Source organism: Hylobates moloch, unplaced genomic scaffold, assembly GCF_009828535.3.
Source record: "Hylobates moloch isolate HMO894 unplaced genomic scaffold, HMol_V3 SCAFFOLD_12, whole genome shotgun sequence".
NCBI lineage: Eukaryota > Metazoa > Chordata > Mammalia > Primates > Hylobatidae > Hylobates > Hylobates moloch.
In genome coordinates this window covers 105,539,726-105,557,506 of record NW_026652287.1, presented here as the reverse complement: position 1 = coordinate 105,557,506, position 17,781 = coordinate 105,539,726, and the positions used below count along the sequence as shown (strand labels likewise).

The 17,781-nt window shown below is 52.8% G+C and overlaps 1 protein-coding gene across 7 annotated transcripts; it reads right to left on the bottom strand.

Annotated features, from left to right (window-relative positions):
• Positions 1-4,327: 4,327 nt before the first annotated feature.
• On the bottom strand, positions 4,328-17,744 carry ZNF446 (zinc finger protein 446). 7 transcript variants are annotated; one of them, XR_009208965.1, is made up of 8 exons: positions 17,322-17,566; positions 16,278-16,659; positions 16,012-16,201; positions 15,657-15,751; positions 13,821-14,197; positions 12,763-13,547; positions 6,127-6,223; positions 4,328-4,633 (listed from the first exon to the last, which is right to left on the bottom strand). XR_009208965.1 is itself a non-coding variant. In XM_058425252.1 (7 exons), the coding sequence occupies exons 2-7, from the start codon at positions 16,617-16,619 to the stop codon at positions 13,114-13,116; spliced, it is 1,236 nt and encodes a 411-aa protein (XP_058281235.1). In that variant the 5' UTR covers positions 16,620-16,659; positions 17,322-17,510; the 3' UTR covers positions 10,364-13,113. The 7 variants fall into 7 exon arrangements, 6 of the variants coding, with proteins under 6 accessions (XP_058281233.1, XP_058281234.1, XP_058281232.1 ...); XM_058425252.1 differs by lacking the exons at positions 4,328-4,633; positions 6,127-6,223 and having other exon boundaries at positions 10,364-13,547; positions 13,821-13,910; positions 14,113-14,197; positions 17,322-17,510; XM_032171418.2 differs by lacking the exons at positions 4,328-4,633; positions 6,127-6,223 and having other exon boundaries at positions 10,365-13,664; positions 13,821-13,910; positions 14,113-14,197; positions 17,322-17,510.
• Positions 17,745-17,781: the final 37 nt, after the last annotated feature.

Genomic DNA, 17,781 nt, shown 5'->3' with positions numbered 1-17,781 from the left:
CATGCCACTGCACTCCAGCCTGGGTGACACAGCAAGACCCTGTCTCAAAGAAAAATGAAAATAGGCTGGGCGCGGTGGCTCCAGCCTGTAATCCCAGCACTTTGGGAGGCCAAGGTGGGCGGATCATGAGATCAGGGGATCAAGACCATCCTGGCTAACACGCTGAAACCCCATCTCTACTAAAAATACAAAAAAAAAAAAAAAAAAAAAAATTCGCTGGGCGTGGTGGCGGGTGCCTGGAGTCCCAGCTACTCGGGAGGCTGAAGCAGGAGAATGGCGTGAACCCGGGAGGCAGAGTTTGCAGTGAGCCGAGATTGTGCCGCCGCACTCCAGCCTGCGTGACAGAGCGAGACTCTGTCTCAAAAAAAAAAAAAAGTATTAATTCATTGAAAGAGAAGTATGTCAAAGTGAAGCAGACGGCTTGAGGAGGAGGGAGTGGGCTCCGTGCTCTGGGTGTGTTTGGCCCCGTCCTGGTGCGTGAGACCTGGTCTTTCCCGGGCTTTATCTCCGCATCTGTCAAGGGTTGGTTGTGACCCTGTTGTGGGAGGGTGGTGAGGAGTCCGGGAGGGGAGAAACTAGTGTTCACAGCAGGCCCGGCATGTGGGCAGTGCGCTAGTGGCACGGCTCTGCTGTCATTTGGCTGCCTGTAGTGGTGACATGGTAGAGACAGGTTTGAGATTGCCGGCCCAGGCAAGGGTGTAAAGTGGGAATCCCTCATTTGTGAGTCCTCACCTCGAGGCTAGCTATGAAAACAGGGTCTGTGACACTCTGGCCTTCTGTCTCCTCAGTGGCTCCTGCTCCTGGGCTGAGTTCCAGGGCTCCATGCTCTGCCTGGTGCTGCCCTTGGGCCACCTCACTTATTCTGCTGTCTTTGCCTTGTACCCATCCTGTCCCCTACTATCAAAACTACCCCATGCCCCGAGTTCTAGTTCAGGGGCCCCTTCCCTGCTGCATCCTCACTCCCTGCCAGTCATCCCTCCTCACATGGTTTCTGCAGCTTTTTATGCCACGACCATCCTGTTGAGTGAGGCCTTCCATCTCTCCATTCTCCGTTCTCCTTTGCGTTGGTGAAGCAGCGTGTATGAGTCTCCTCATGTTTCTGGTGGTGCAAGAGGATGGTGGCTTAAAACAATACACATTTATTATCTTACAGTTCCGGAGGTCAGAAGTCAAATGTGGGTCTCACTGGGTTAAAATCAAAATGTTGGCAGGGCTGGTTTGTCCTGGGGGCTTTGTGGGAGAATCTGTTTCCTCCTTTTTCAGCTCACAGAGGCTCCATTCTTTGGTCCCTTCTGCCATTTCAAAGCACAACACTCCAGTCTCTGCTGCCTCCTCTTCTAAGTTCCCTCCCTTGCTCTTAGTTATGGATTTGTTTTTGCATTTAGGGCCCACACAGGTGTGATGGGCCAGGATGAACTCATTTTGAGATCCTTAAGTTAATTACATGTGTAAAGACCTCTTAACTCTCACCATAAGTGAAAAGAACCTCCAGCTTGGCCAAATGCTGGGATTTCATTTGCATTGCGTGCCATTGCTGGGGGTCTGCTCTCTAGTTAAATAATGGGACTGCCTCCGATGCATTGAGATCTGGATCCTGGACGTTTGCTGGTCCGAATCCCATGCCCCAGACCCTTCAATGTCCTCTCTCCCAGAGCTGGGCAGAAAGCCAGTTGAGTTGTGTGCTTAACAGAATAATGACCCCAGATATGTCCATATCCTAATCCCTGGAACCTGTGAATTTTTTTTTTTTTTTTTTTTTTTTTTTTTTTGAGATGGAGTCTCGCTCTGTCGCCCAGGCTGGAGTGCAGTGGCGCAATCTCGGCTCACTGCAAGCTCCGCCTCCCGGGTTCAAGCCATTCTCCTGCCTCAGCTTCCCAAGTACCTGGGACTACAGGCGCCCACCACAACGCCCGGCTAATTTTTTGTATTTTTAGTAGAGACGGGGTTTCACTGTGTTGGCCAGGATGGTCTCGATCTCCTGACCTCGTGATCCGCCCGCCTCGGCCTCCCAAAGTGCTGGGATTACAGGCGTGAGCCACCGCGCCCGGCCTGGAACCTGTGAATATTTTAGGTTACATGGCAAAGGAGAATTAAGGCTGCTAATCAGCTGACCCTTAGATGGGGAAGCTGCCTTGGATCATCTGGATGGATCCAACATAATCACAACGGGCCTTATAAGTGGAAGAGGGAGGCAGAGGAGGAAGAACCAGAGAGATGACAGCACGAGAAAGGACTTGGCCTGGCATTGCTGGCCCTTTTTCTTTTTTGAGACAAGGTCTCACCCAGGCTGAAGTACAGTGGTGTGATCATAGCTCACTGCAGGTTGACCTCCCGGGCTCAAGTGATCCTCCCACCTCAGCCTCCTGGGTAGCTGGGACTGCAGGCATGTGCTATAATACCTGGCTAATATTTTAATATTCTTGTAGAGTCGGGGTCTCACCATGTTGCCCAGGCTGGTCTTGAACTCATGGCTTCAAGCAATTCTCCTGCCTTGGCCTCCCAAAGTGCCGAGATTACAGGTGTGAGCCACCGCACCTGGCCTGTTGCTGGCTTTGCTTCTTGGCCTTGAAGGCTAAGATCAAGTAGAAGGCCATGAGCCAATGGTTGCAGACAGCCTCTAGAAGCTGGGAAAGTCGAGGAGACAGATTCCTCCCTAGGGCCTCCAGAAGGCATGTAGCCCTGCTGTCATCTTTATTTTAGCCCAGTGAGACCCACTTTGGACTTCTGACCTCTAGAACTGTAAGATAAATGTATGTTGTTTTAAGCCACTATATTCGTGGTAATTTGTTACAGCAGCCAGAGGAAACTCATACAGACTGTGTGTCCTGGTGCTGGGTTTGGAGTCTGATACAGAGAGGTTGCTTGATTCAACATTGCACTGATGTGGGGGCCACCACCCATGAGGTTAAGCACAGTGGAGGCCCTGTATGCCTCCTGCCTTCTGTGTCTCCCCACCATGGCCCGTCTGTGGTCCCTTGGTTTCCTGGGCTGGGTGGAGGAAGTGGGAAAAAGGTGTGGAAGTAGTTGGCCACTGGGAGACCCAAACGAGTTTCTCCTCACATGCTCCGTCTTCACACTTTATTCACAGATGTTTCAGGTTCCGAACCTGCCCAGGTCTTCCTGTCTGGATCCCCCTTAGTGGCATTCGGGGGACAAGCAAGAAGGGGCAAATGGAATCAGGCTTGAACGTTGGTGGTTCCTGCTTTGGATGACTGTCTCTGCCTTCAGTCTGGTCTGTTTTATGACCCTCAGTAGGGTTTTGGTTTCTCCACTTAGTCTTTTCATATTTAGTTCTAGGCATTTCTCTTTTTTTGAGACAGTCTTCCTCTGTTGCCCAGGATGGAGTGCAGTGGCGTGATCTTGGCTCACTGCAACCTCCGCCTCCCAGGTTCAAGCGATTCTCCTGCCTCAGCCTCCCGAGTAGCTGGGATTACAGGCGCCCGCCACCACACCCGTCTAATTTTTGTATTTTTAGCGGAAATGGGTTTTTGCCCTGTCGGCCAGGCTGGTCTCAAATTACAGATCTCGGGTCATCCAACCGCCTCGGCCTTTCAAAGTGCTGGGATTACAGGTGTGAGCCACTGTGCCCACCAAGAGCTCCATGCTGTAAAAGGGATCATGTAGCTAGATCAGCCCCACTCACACCCCCAGATAATCATATAATCTATTTTAAGGTCAACTATGGGGCCGGGTGTGGTGGCTCATGCCTATAATCTGAGAGCTTTGGAAGGCTGAGGCAGGAGGATGACTTGAGGCCAGAAATTTGAGACCATCCTGGACAGCACAGCAAGACTCTGTCTCAAAAAAAAAAAAGGCGAGGTGTGGTGGCACGTGCCTGTAGTCCTAGCTACTGGGGAGGCTGAAGTGGGAGGATCACTTGAGCCCAGGAGTTCTAGGTTGCAGGCAGCTATGACTCTACTGCTTTGCTCCAGCCTGGGTGACAGAGTGAGACCGTCTCAAGAAAACAGAACTACGGCTGGTGCGGTGGTTCATGCCTGTAATCCCAGCACTTTGAGAGGCCAAGGCCAGGAGTTCAAGACCAGCCAGGCCAACATGGTGAAACCCCACCTCTGCTAAAAATACAAAAATTAGCCGGGCCTGGTGGCGCGGGCCTGTACTCCAGCTCTTGGGAGGCTGAGGCACGAGAATTGCTTGAACCTGGGAGGCGGAGGCTGCAGTCAGCCGAGATTGTGCCACCACACTCCAGCTTGAGTGACAGCAAGACTGTCAAAAAGAAAAAAGGGCAACCATGCCATGTGACATAATCATGTCACAGGAGCAGCAGTGTAACTGCCCAGTGGGTTCACCTTTCCGGCTGCCTGGACACAGCTGATTTCTCAAGACGGGGGAATGACAGTACAGCAAGGGTAATTCACGCAGAGCCAGCTGTGCGGGAGACAAGGGTTTTGTTATCACTCAGATCAGTCTCCCCGAGCATTCAGGGAGCAGAGTTTTTAAGGACAACTTGGTGGGTGGGGGGAAGCCAGTGAGCTAGGAGTGCTGATTGGTCGGGGATGGAATCATAGGGCGTCGAAGCTGTCCTCTCGTGTGGAGTCAGTTCCTGGGGGCCACAAGATCAGACGAGCCATTTTACGGATCTGGGTGGTGCCAGCTGATCCATCAAGTGCAGGTTCTGCAAAATGTCCCAAGTACTGATCTTAGGAGCAGTTTAGGGAGGATCAGAATCTTCTAGCCTCCAGCTGCAAGACTTCTAAGCCATAGCTTCTAATCTTGTGGCTAGTGTTAGTCCTACAAAGGCCATCTGGTCCCCAGGCAAGAAGGAGGTCTGCTTTGGGAGAGGGCTGTTACCCTCTTTGTTTTAAACTATAAACCATAAGGTTATGAACTATAAGTTTCTCTCAAAGTTAGTTCAGCCTACGCCCAAGAATGAACTAGGACAGCTTAGAGGTTAGAAGCAAGATGGAACTGATTCAGTCAGATCTCTTTCACTGTCTTAGTCATAATTTTGCAAAGGCAGTTTCAGTAGCTCATCATATGCACAGGTCCTGGTATTCACTTCCTCACCAATACCTGTTATTGGCACTTTTTTTTTTTTTTTTTTTGACAGAGTCTTGCTCTGTCGCCCAGGCTGGAGTGCAGTGGTGTGATCTTGGCTCACTACAAGCTCCGCCTCCCAGGTTCACGCCATTCTCCTGCCTCAGCCTCCCGAGTAGCTGGGACTACAGGCGCCCGCCACCACGCTCGGCTAATTTTTTGTATTTTTAGTAGAGACGGGGTTTCACTGTGTTAGCCAGGATGGTCTCAATCTCCTGACCTCGTGATCCCCTGCCTCGGCCTCCCAAAGTGCTGGGATTACAGGCGTGAGCCACCACACCCAGACTTTTTTTTTTTTTAATCATAGTCATGTTTATGCCTTTTTTTTTAATTGGTAGGGTTTTTAACTTGCTATTTTGAAGGCTGAGAAATCCATCACGTTATATTGATGTGTATCTTGTTTGTTAACAATGCTACGAATACCAACCAGTGCTATGAGCAGGGGGTGTGGTCACGAGCAAGGCAGGTGAAGCTCTGCCCTCACAGTGCTGGGGTTTCTCTGATTACTGCTAGGCATATAATGCTAAGCATGTTTTCTTTCTGGTCTATCAGCCTAGTTTCTTCTGATGTGTATTCCTGCCTTATAGCCTTTCTCCATGTTCCTATCATGTTTCAGTCCTATTCATATTTATTTCTAGTTAATTTGTTTTTTGAGATGGAGTCTTGCTCTGTCAACCAGGCTGAAGTGCAGTGGCATGATCTCAGCTAACTGCAACCTCCACCTCCTGGGTTGAAGCGATTCTCCTGCCTCAGCCACCTGAGTAGCTGGGATTACAGGCGCCCACCACAACGGCTGGCTTATTTTTGTATTTTTATTAGAGATGGGGTTTCACCATGTTGGCCAGGCTGGTCTTGAACTCCTGACCTCAAGTGATCCCCCTGCCTCAGTCTCCCAAAGTGCTGGGATTACAGGCTTGAGCCACCGCGTGTGGACTTATTTGGAGTTTAAAAATACCTTCTGGGTTTGTTGAGGTTTTTTTGGTTTATGTTTTCCTTCAATAGTTTGCTTATCTTTTATTTATGTTTACAGTGTCTTTTCACAGAGATTTAAGTTCGATTTATTAAACTTACCAGTTGTTTCTTTAGTCGTGAAGCAGAGATGGACAGATTGCTTGAGACTAGGAGTTCCGGGTTGCAGTGACCTCTGGTTTCACCACTACACTCCAGCCTGGGCAGCAAAATGAGATGCTGTCTCAACAAAACCAAACCAAAACAAAACAAAACGAGGGCAACTATGCCATATGACATCATCGAATCACAGGAGTGATAACTCACCAACAGGTCCTCTTCTGTACTGCCTAACCAATACTTGTTATTGGCAGGATTTTAGTGGTCTGTATACTTTTTGCGTTATTATTTAATAAATCATTTTTGGCCGGGCGCGGCTGTAATCCCAGCACTTTGGGAGGCCGAGGCGGGTGGATCATGAGGTCAGGAGATCGAGACCATCCTGGCTAACATGGTGAAACCCTGTCTGTACTAAAAATACAAAAATTAGCCGGGTGCGGTGGCGGGCGCCTGTAGTCCCAGCTACTCTGGAGGCTGAGGCAGGAGAATGGCGTGAACCCAGGAGGCGGAGCTTACAGTGAGCTGAGATCGCACCACTGCACTCCAGCCTGGGCCACAGAGTGAGACTCCATCTCAAAAAAAAAAAAAAGAAGAAGAAATCATTTTCAACTCTTGAGGTCATAAAATTTTTACTTTCAGCCTGGGCAACATGGCGAGACCTCATCTCTCCCAAAAAAAAAAAAGCCAGGTGCAGTGGCTCACGCCTATGATCCCAGCACTTTGGGGAGGCTGAGGCGGGCAGATCACCTGAGGTCAGGAGTTTTAGACCAGCCTGGCCAACGTGGTGAAACCCTGTCTCTACTAAAAATACAAAAATTAGCCAGGTGCGGTGGCAGGCACCTATAATCCCAGCTACTTGGGAGGCTGAGGCAGGAAAATTGCTTGAACCTGGGAGGCGGAGTTTGCAGTGAGCTGCGATTACCCCACTGCACTCCAGCCTAGGGAACAACAGCGAGACTTCGTCTCAAAACAAAACAAAACAAAACCGAAAGTTAGCTGAGTGTGGGCCAGGCACGGTGGGTCACGCCTGCAATCCCAGCACTTTGGGAGGCCGAGGTGGGTGGATCACGAGGCCAGGAGATTGAGATCCTGGCTAATACGGTGAAACCCCATTACTAAAAATACAAAATATTAGCCAGGCTTGGTGGCACGTGCCTGTAGTCTCAGCTACTCGGGAGGCTGAGGCAGAAGAATCACTTGAACCCAGGAGTCAGAGGTTACAGTGAGCAGAGATCACACCACTGCACTCCAGCCTGGGCGACAGAGTAAGTCTCCGTCTCAAAAAAAAAAAAAAAAAAAGAAAGAAAAAAGGTTAGCTGAGTGTGGTGTGTGGTGGCACGTGCCTGTGGTCCCAGCTGCTCAGGAGGCTGAGGTGAGAGGATGGCTTGTGCCCAGGAGGTCAAGGCTGCAGTGAGCCATGTTCACACCACTGCACTTCACCCCGGTGACAGAGCGAGACTATCTCAAAACAAACCAAAACAAAACAAAGTTTTACATTTTCCTGATATTTAAAAATAAATATCAGGCTGGGTGTGGTGGCTCAGCCCGTAATCCCAGCACTTTGAGAAGTAGAAGGGAGGATTGCTTGAGGCTAGGAGTTTGACAGTAGACTGAGCAACATATTGAGACCCTGTCTCTACCAAAAAAAATATTTAATAAATCATTAAAAATATCCTAGTATTTAATCTGGAATTTAATTTTGAGTGTGTGTAAAGTGGAAATCCGTTTTCTTTTGTATGGGGGAGTTCAGTTTTCTCCAATATTCAGTGAACATCCACCCTGTCTTCACTGATTGGTTGAGTCATTTCATGTATATCAAGTTCCAAAAGGTCTGTTCCTAGATTGACCTAGTTGTCCACTCCTGTGCCAATACCACATTTTTTTTTTTTTGAGATGGAGTCTCACTCCGTCACCCAGGCTGGAGTGCAGTGGCACGATCTCAGCTCACTGCAATCTCTGCCTCCTGGGTTCAAGTGATTCTCTTGTCTCGGCCTCCTGATTAGCTGGGATTACAGGCGTGTGCCACCATACCTGGCTAATTTTTTTGTGTATTTTTAGTAGAGACGGGGTTTCACCATGTTGGCCAGGCTAGTCTTGAACTCCGACCTCAGGTGATCCACCTGTCTCGGCCTCCCAAAGTGCTGGGATTATACACATGAGCCACTGTGCCCAGCCACCACACTATTTTAATATTATGTAACTTAACAGTGTTTTTATTTACAATATGACAAATTCTTCCCTACTTGTCGTTTTTTCCAAATTGTCTTAGCAATTCTTGGACTTTTCCACATGCATTTTATTTTATTTTATTTATTTTTTTATTTTATTATTTTTTTTGAGACGGAGTCTCACTCTGTCACCCAGGCTAGAGTGCAGTGTTGCGATCTCGGCTCACTACAAGCTCCGCCTCCCGGGTTCACGCCATTCTCCTGCCTCAGCCTCCCGAGTAGCTGGGACTACAGGCGCCCGCCACTGTGCCCGGCTAATTTTTTGTATTTTTAGTAGAGACGGGGTTTCACCGTGTTAGCCAGGATGGTCTCGATCTCCTGACCTCGTGATCCGCCCGCCTCGGCCTCCCAAAGTGCTAGGATTAGAGGCGTGAGCCACCGCGCCCAGCCTCCACATGCATTTTAGAATCCTTTTGTTGGATCATATAAAATGTTCTTTTTATTTTTCTGAGACAGGGTCTCACTCTGTTGCTCAGGCTGGCACGATCATGGCTCACTGTAGCCTCTGCCTCCCAAGGCTCAGGTGATCCTCCTGCCTCAGCCTCCCGAGTAGTTGGGACAACAGGCATGCACCACCACACCTGGCTAATTTTTGTATTTTTACTAGAGATGGAGTTTCACCATGTTGCCCAAGCTGGTCTTGAATTCCTGGGCTCAAGCAATCTCCCTGCCTTGGCCTCCCAAAGTGCTGGAATTACAGGAGTGAACCACTGCACCCGGCTGAAATGTGGTATATTTTATTTGTGTTTCATTTACTTTATAGATTAACTTGGGGAAAATTGGCTGATTGGTTTTTTAAATTTTTTTAAAAATTTTTTTATTGAAAAAAAGTAGAGACAGGGTCTTGCTATGTTGCCCAGGCTGGTCTTGAACTCTTGGGCTCAAGCAGTCCGCTCACCTTTGCCTCCCGAAGTGCTGGGATTACAGGTGTGAGCCACCACATGGGGGAAGGGGCCATAAGCTACAGAACAATTTTCCCCCTAGTGTTTACAGAAGGAATGCAGCCCTGCCAACACTTCTTTTTTTTTTTTTTTTTGAGGGAGTCTCGCCCTGTTGCCCAGGCTGGAGTGCAGTGGTGAGATATTGGCTCACTGTAGCCTCAACCTCCTGGACTCAAGTGATCCTCCTGCCTCAGCCTCCCAAGTAGCTGGGACTACAGGTGTGCACCACCACACCCAGCTAAAACAATTGTTTTTAATTGTGTTTGCTTTTTTTTTGTAGAGATGGGGTCTCACTCTGTTGCCCAGGCTGGTCTCCAACTCTTGGCCTCAAGTGATCCTCCTGCCTCAGCCTCTCAAAGTGCTGGGATTACAGGAGTGAATCACTGTGCCCAGCCATTGCCAACACCTTAGTATTAGCTTGGTGAGATGGTGTCTAACTTCTGGTCTCCAGAATTGTACAATAAGTTTTTGCTGTTTTAAGGCAAAAATAAATCTCACGTTCCCTGTAACTCACCATCCCATTTTGAGAAATTTTCCTACAGAAATAGCCACAGTAGTATCCAAGTGTTTACTCAAGAGAATTAGTCATAGCACTGGCTACCGTGGGATGAGGAGGGAACAAGAAATTCTTTGGTCTTGGTAGAAATGATGGTGCCAGCCAGAAAATGGAAGATTCATCCAGGCAAGAAAAAAAAAAAAGTGCTCGCTCACTTCTACAGCACATCCACTAAAACTGGAATGATTAGCGTGGCCCCTGTGCAAGGGTAAACACAAATTTGTGAAGCATTCCATATGGTGGGGTCATCCCTCTCCTATTTTGAATATTTACAGTTATTTCATCCATCATCCCTCCCTCTGACCTACCCTTCCGTCTCCCATTTCCGTATTTTTTTTTTTCCAGACAGGGTCTCATCCTGTTGTCCAGGCTGGAGTGCAATGGTGTTATCAGTGCTCACTGCAGGCTTATCCTCCTGGGCTCAAGTGATTCTCCCACCTCAGTCTCCCAAGTAGCTGGGACTACAGGTATGCGCCACTATGCCTGGCTAATTATTATTATTTTTGAGACAGGGTCTCGCTCTGTCACCCAGGCTGCAGTGCAGTGGCGCCATCTTGGCTCACTGCAGCTCTGCCTCCCGGGTTCAAGTGATTCTTGTGCCTCAGCCTCCCAAGTAACTGGGACTACAGGTGCACGTCACCATACCTGGCTAATTTTTGTATTTTTTTTTAGTACAGTCGAGGTTTCACCATGTTGGCCAGGCTGGTGTCGAACTCCAAGTGGTCCACCTGCCTTGGTCTCCCAAAGTGCTAGGAATATAGGCATGAGCCACCATGCCCAGCCTACTATTATTTTTAATTTTTTTTTTTTGGAGACAGGGTCTCACTATGTTGCCCAGATTGGTCTTGAACTCCTGGTCTCCCAAAGTGAAACAACATAAGTTGCCTTACAAGAAACTTTACATTCAAACACTTCTGTATGTAAACTTCTGGAGTAAGCACTGCCATGAGACAGTTGAATTAGGGACCATTTTCATGATCTTCTTTGCCATCTTGTATATTTCAAATTTTTCTAAGTGAGCATAAATTGCTTCTAAATGTGAAAAAGTTTATTTAAAAACTGCCTTCACCCCCTGCAGCTTTTCTTGCATGATCTGGCCCTTTCACAGCCTTCTATACCCTGACTCTCCCTTCTGGGCTGGGGCCTAGCTGGAGCCCCTGGGTACTGCTCTGTCTTCTTCCTCTCTGTCCCCAGCACAGCTCTCGCCTCCTGCTTGCTCACAGATCACCCACCCCCACCTCCATCTCCAAACTGGCCCTGCTTCCGGAGCCCTGCATATGGGAGCAATGGGTTAGAAGGTCCTCAGAAAAGGGGATGGGGAAGATGGGCCTCTGAGGAGGGCCTCCCTCTCCCAGCTTCAGGCTGCAGCAGGGTTCCTGCCCCCTGTCCCAGGGAGCCCCTCCTGGGGTAACCACAGCCGCGGCTGCCCTCAACATCCACCTGCAACTTGTACACATGCTGCACATACCAGCAGCTGGTGAGGGCTCCTTCCGAGAGCACCCATTTCCTGAAACCATCCCGTGAAAATGCCCCTTGTTTTCAGAGTAGGAAGGAGAAGAGTGCTGAATCAAGGCCCCCAAAGATTCCCCATTCCAATCCCCAGAAGCTGTGAACATCTCATACGGCAAAAGGGACTCTGTGGTGTGACTAAGTGTGCAGGTAGGGGACAAGATATGATGAGGCTGCTTAAGAGGAGGCCAAAGGATAGATTGGTGTCAGAGCTGGCAGCCTAAGGAAGACGTGACACCACCCATGGCTGGCTTTGAAGATGGAGGAAGGGACCAAGAAAAAAAAGGGGGGAACGTGGGCTGACTCTAGAAGCTGGAAAAGGCAAAAAAATGTGTGATTCTCTCCTAGAGCCATCAAGAGGAACCAGTCCTGTTAAAACTTTGATTTTGGCCGGGCGCAGTGGCTCATGCCTGTAATCCCAGCACTTTGGGAGGCCAAGGTGGGCAGATCATGAGGTCAGGAGATCGAGACCATCCTGGCTAACACAGTGAAACCCCGTCTCTACTAAAAATACAAAAAAATTAACCGGGCGTGGTGGCGGGCGTCTGTAGTCCCAGCTACTCAGGAGGCTGAGGCAGGAGAATGGCGTGAACCTGGGAGGCGGAGCTTGCAGTGAGCCGAGATCGTGCCATCGCACTGCAGCCTGGACGACAGAGCGAGACTCCGTCTCAAAAAAAAAATAAAACAAAACAAAAACCTTGATTTTAGCCCAGTGGGACCCATGTCAGAGTTCTGACCTTCAGAGCTGTAAGAGAATAAATCTGTTGTTTCAAGCTGCCAAGTTTGTTAAAGCGGCAACAGGAAACTAATACAGTGCATTGGTGAGTCCCCAGTGACTGCCCAGAGATCCGGTGCTTCCCAGGGAGCTGACCTTTTGCCCTCCTGCTGCATGACTAGCTAACTATGGAGGGTGCAGCCTGACCTAGAAGTACCCATGGCCTTGGCAACCCGTTTGCAGCTCCTCTTCTCAGAGGTCCCCCTTGTCCACGCGTACTTGGAAAGGAAATCCCCTTTGTGTCTCTTAAGCTGGGACTGATGAGTTCCAAGGCCAGTGAGGCTGGTGAGTGATGTGGGCGGCAAGGAGCAAGGGAGGCTGAGGACCTGGGACCTGGGTTCTGTGGCAACAGAGGTTTGGCTGTTCTGGGCTCAACTGCCCTGTGGCTCCAGCTACTGGGCAGAGACAGCAAACTGCCTATTTCCCGACCAGCAGAAGCCAGAAATCAGGATTTTTATTCAGAAACTCCGTATTATGAAAGTGGAATTTATGTTAAAATTCTAACACACACGGAGCAGGAGAAACAGAAGCCAACTGTGCTTTCCTGAGTCTTCTGCTGCTCTCCACACTGAGACCTCAGGCCCAGCCTCTGCACAGATGGGTGGGAAGGCACAGTTTTTGAACACCCACCTGAGGCAAGGAGGTCCCAGGAGAGGGAGTGTTGTCAGCCCAGGCCATGTCACAGGGAGGGAGGGAGCCTGGTGCTTGGCAGTCACCCCACAGGCACTGGTCAGCCATAGAAGGGAACCCAGACCTCCCTCTAGGAGGCAGGGGCAAGAAGAGAGGGAGCAGCTCCTTTTCCTTGCACCCAGGTCTTTTGGGGGAGACCAGACCAGGGGCAGGGAACTGGCTTGGGACCCCTTGTTCACTCTGGCATCCCCTGCTGCCTCCAGAGTCTTCTGCTGATGCCCCAGAGGCTGCATCCAGGCCCCGAGAACACTGAGGCCCCGAGAACACCGAGGGACTGTGCTGTCTGGCTGCTCATGGAGCCTCCGGCCGGTGGCCCTTGCGGTGGATGACCAGCTGAGACTTCCAGTCGAAGGCGCGGCCACAGTCACTGCAGAAGTGGCGCCGCTGGCCTGTGTGGCTCTTGCGGTGGATGACCAGCTGCGACTTCCAGCTGAAGCTGCACCCGCACTCCTCGCACGGGTAGCTCCGGGGGCCTGTGAGTGAACGTCGGGGGTGGCGCGGAAAGGCCAGCTCCCCTTGTGGTGGCTTCTCTGTGCCTTCCACGGTGGCTAGCCCTGGGGACTGCGCACCTGACCCACTCGTGTGTGTCCGGTGGTGGATGACGAACACTGACTTCCAGTCGAAGCCGCGGCCACACTGCTCGCACATGTAGGGCTTCCTGGGGGTGGCAGCCGGCTTCGGTCTCGTCTCTGCAGGTGTGGGCTGAGTGGGCACTGGTGGTGTCCCTGGGCGCACAGTGGGGGCAGGAGTGGCAGCCCCAGACAAGCCCTCCCAGGCTGCAGGCCCTGGGCCCTGGGGCGGCTGGGCCTCTGGGCAGCCGGGTGGACCCTCACTCTCATTTCCTGGGGGCAGGGGCAAACCAGGTGAGTCCCAGCACTCGGCACCCCCTCCCTCAGGCTTGTGGCTGTGGCACAAGCTCCCGTGTCCCCATGAGTGGGTGGCTCAGGTCCCACCCATACAGGAGGGGTGATTCAGGCTGGATGGTGTGGGGCACTCACCCGAGTGCAGGCTTCTGCAGACGCCTGTCCCCGTGAGCTGCATCCCCAGCTCTGACTGGGCTTGTGCCTCTGGCTGGTGGGGCGGTAACCCTGCCCAGGTGGGGGGCACAGTTAGGCGTGGGGTTTGCATGAAGGAGGGGTGGGGTCGGTTCTGGTAGGTGACAGGGTGTTCCTCTGGAAGGTGGGAGAGCTGGGTAGGGCTGGTAGCACAGAGGCCCTGCCCAGCTAGGCCTGCTGCAGGGTGGGTGCAGGCCCCAAGGAGAGGGGCGGGGTGGGGCTGGCTGGTCCTCACCCAGGGAGACCACCGTGCCGTACTTCTCCAGCATCGCGTCCCAGTACAGTTCCTTCTGTGACCGGTCCAGCAGCCCCCACTCCTCCTGCGGATGTGGCCCATCACTGTAGGCGTCCTTCCACCCCTCCCCTGCCCTGTCTGGTTCACATTCTTACCTATTAACCCGGGGGGGTCAGCAGGTTACCTAGGCCTCATCTGCCCCTCCTGCTGAGAATGATCTCGAGGTGGGTGTTTGTTAAGTGCTGGGTTCTCCTTCAGACCACCTGACCAGTGCTGCTGCCAGCACTCATTCCCCTCTACTACCCCCTCCTGCTGAGAGAGCAGGCTTGGCAGCATCACAGGGACCTGAGTGACTATCGAGGAATGAACTCCCTGATTGGGGGTCAGCCCTCCTTGCTGCCTGAGTCCCATCATCTGGGGCTTTGCTGGGTTGGGAAAAATAATCCTGAGGGACAAGCTGTGGCAAGTCCAGGGGCAGGAAGGCGGCAGCTGTGAGGAGCCACAGCTAGAGATGGTGCTGGCTGGAGGTGAGGACACTGGCAAGTGCAGCCTACCCACCCTGCCTCACTTTCTGACTGTGCCATGGGGCTGTGGAGGGAGCCTGGAAGGACTTCTTAGCCTCGAAACACATCTCAGCCGGCAATGTTGCTGCTGAAGCTCCCCAGTGAGGTTGTCAGAAGCCAAGGAGCCGGGAGAGGAAAAGACCTCGCTACCCACACTTGGGAACCAAGTGATCCAGGTAGAAGGGGCCTCAAGCTGAGCTTCTAGGCCCACAGGTGGCCTCTGAGGAAACCCCTGGGAGAGAAGGAACTTAGGGCATTTCCCGGGGAGAATGTCTCCATCTGGTCTCAGGCGTGGGGGGAGTCCTGCCACAGCTGGTCATCTTGTCCCCTCCCCAGCTACGCACGAAAGTTCAAATCCCCAGGTCTGGCTCAGGACCTCTGGGAGCAGCAAACCTCCCAAATGACTTCTCCAGAGGTGAGGAAGCCAAGCCCACTAGTTCCAGCCACTCTAAACTGGGTTTCCATGGCTTGAGGCCCCAATCCTTTTTTTTTGTTTTTGACACAGAATTTTGCTGTTGTTGACCAGGCTGGAGCGCAGTGGCACAATCTTGGCTCACTGCAACCTCTGCCTCTTGGGTTCGAGCGACTGTCCTGCCTCACCCTCCCTAGTAGCTGGGATTACAGGCGCCTGCCACCACTTCTGGCTAATTTTTGTATCTTTAGTAGAGACAGGGTTTCACCACACTGGCCAGGCTGGTCTCGAGCTCCTGACCTCAGGTGATCCGACCACCTTGGCCTCCCAAAGTGCAAGGATTACAGGTGTAAGCCACCATGTCCAGCCCCAAATCCTTTTCAATAATAGATCACCAGTCTGTCCCTCTGCCCCAGGTCCTGTGGAAGGGTACAGCTGTTACAGACTCCACTTCTGGGAAGCAAAGAGCCACTAGTCAAGGAGCCTGGAAAACCACCAGGCAGAGGGCAGCCATGGGGACAGTCCCTTCCCACACCTGGGGCCTACACTTCCCACTTGGGGCTGCTCACCTGCATCCTGGGTGGGTGGAAGGATGTGGAGGCTGGTTCTTGGTGTCCATGGTGCCCCTCAGGGGACTGCGCTGCAAGTGGAGGGCTGGAGGGTGCTGAAAAGTGGGGCAGATGGAAGGGTGGTGTCAGGGGCTGCCCACATGAGCCATGGCAGATGAGGAGCTCTTCTGCTGTGTGACACGGCACGTAGCCAGCCCTTGGCTCCTGCCTCCCAGGTCCCCATCCCAGACAGGGACATCCACATTCACTTCAGGAGTCCCAGCCTTGACACACCTCTCCTGGGACTCCCACCCTAGCCAGGAATGTCCACACTTCCTCCAGGAGTCCCTCATCTCTGGTGGGACCCCAACCTCACCCACTTCCTGTCCATCGACATTGGGCTCCTCCTTCACACTGCAGCTGAGCTGGACAGACCCCTCTATTCTGGTGTCCTGGGGACCCTCCCCAGGGGACTCCACTGTCCCTGAGGGGTGGGGGCTCCCCAGAGGTTCCTCTGTCTTCTGGGCTGCAGGGAGCACCTCCCGCTTCAGGACATGGGCTGTGATCTGAGGAGAAGAGGTAGGTCACAATGGCTCTAGCCAGGGTCTATCACTCCAAGAAGCTGACGCCAGCCACACTCACCCAGCCCAACAGTTGCCCAGGGTCATGCTGCAGTCCTTCGACTAGGGCAGCGGCCTCCTCAGGACTGCCTGGCCGCTGACCGCGCACCCAGGCCTGGATCTCAGGAGGCAGTGTGCCCAGGAACTGCTCCAGCACCAGCATCTCCAGCATCTGCTCCTTGGAGTGTGCCTCAGGCTGCAGCCACTGGCGACACAGCTCACGCAGCCGGGCCAGGGCCTCTCGGGGACCTGCCACCTCCTGGTAGCAGAACCCTCGGAAGCGGAGGCGGGCAGTCTCAGGCTCCTCAAGGGTGGTCTCTGGGTCCATGAGGGGCAGGCATGGGGGACCCAGAGGGGATGGCATTCTTGCTCAAGGGGGTGGTCTTGGAATCGTCAGGATGAGCCTACAGAAAAGGAAGGGTCAGAATGTCAACCAAGAGAATCTGGCCAGGGGAAGGCTGAGACCAGGACCAAGTGTACTCTGCGGCCAGAGGAGGTAAGGCCAAGAAAGCTTCATGGAAGGAGGAGGGTCACAGGACCTAAACAATGATGGCAAATGAGAGCAGGAGGAAGCCTCAGGGACAAACGCTTGGACACAAAGTGTCCAGGGAGCTTCCTGGAAATTGCAAACAGTTGGGTCCAACAGGGGACTGCTGGGAGATGACGGTAAAGAGGTGGAGGACAGTCACCACAGAGTTCCAGCACCAGGCTGAGGTGTCCAGCCGAGATGCGAGGAGAGTGGGCCAGGGCGGGCGGGTTCCCTGAGGGTGGAGGAGGCAGCGGGTAGAAGGTGGGGCCAGGCTGTAATTACGGGGACGAGTCTCCCTCCACAATCTCGGGGATGATGACTGGGTGGGGCCTCCTTTAGGACTGGCTCTGGGGAGGGGGCACGTGGACATCGCGCTCGCTGACCACAGCGAACCGTGGACGACTCACTGCCGGGGCCCGTGCATGTAAAAACGAAACGCAAAGGCCAAGAAAAACGGGGCCAAAGCTCTACGTTGCGCGGGGTCGAGGGATGGCCACAGCATCCCGGCCCTGAGGGTCTGCAGTGAAACACGCCCACCTGGACGGGCCTGAGACCAGGCCTGACACCTGGCCTCTCCGAGGGATGCTCGAACTTCGGGATCTGTCCCCAAAAGGGGAAGGCAAGAGGGAGGCGTTCCAAGAGGACGTGCTTGGCCCGGCCCCCCGGAACGGCGTTGAGGGGAGGAAAGGCCTGAGCGAAGGCTGAGGTGACGCGCGCGGCCTGTCGGGAAGGGGGCGGGCGGGCCCTCCAGGGCGCCGACAGCAGGAGCCGTTCAGGCCCCAGAGGGCGGCCCCAAGCCCTCCCACGGGGTGGAAAGGCTGCGCCCACTCTGGCAGCCTGCGCTCACCTCAACCCGGAGCCGTTGCTTGGGGGCCGCTTCCCGGATGTGGCGCCGCCGCGCTGACCAATCTCTCGCCTGCACCGAAGGCACCGCCCACGCCCTTTGAACTACATTTCCCATGAGCATCAGCAAGACAGCTACGACCGTGACCCGCCG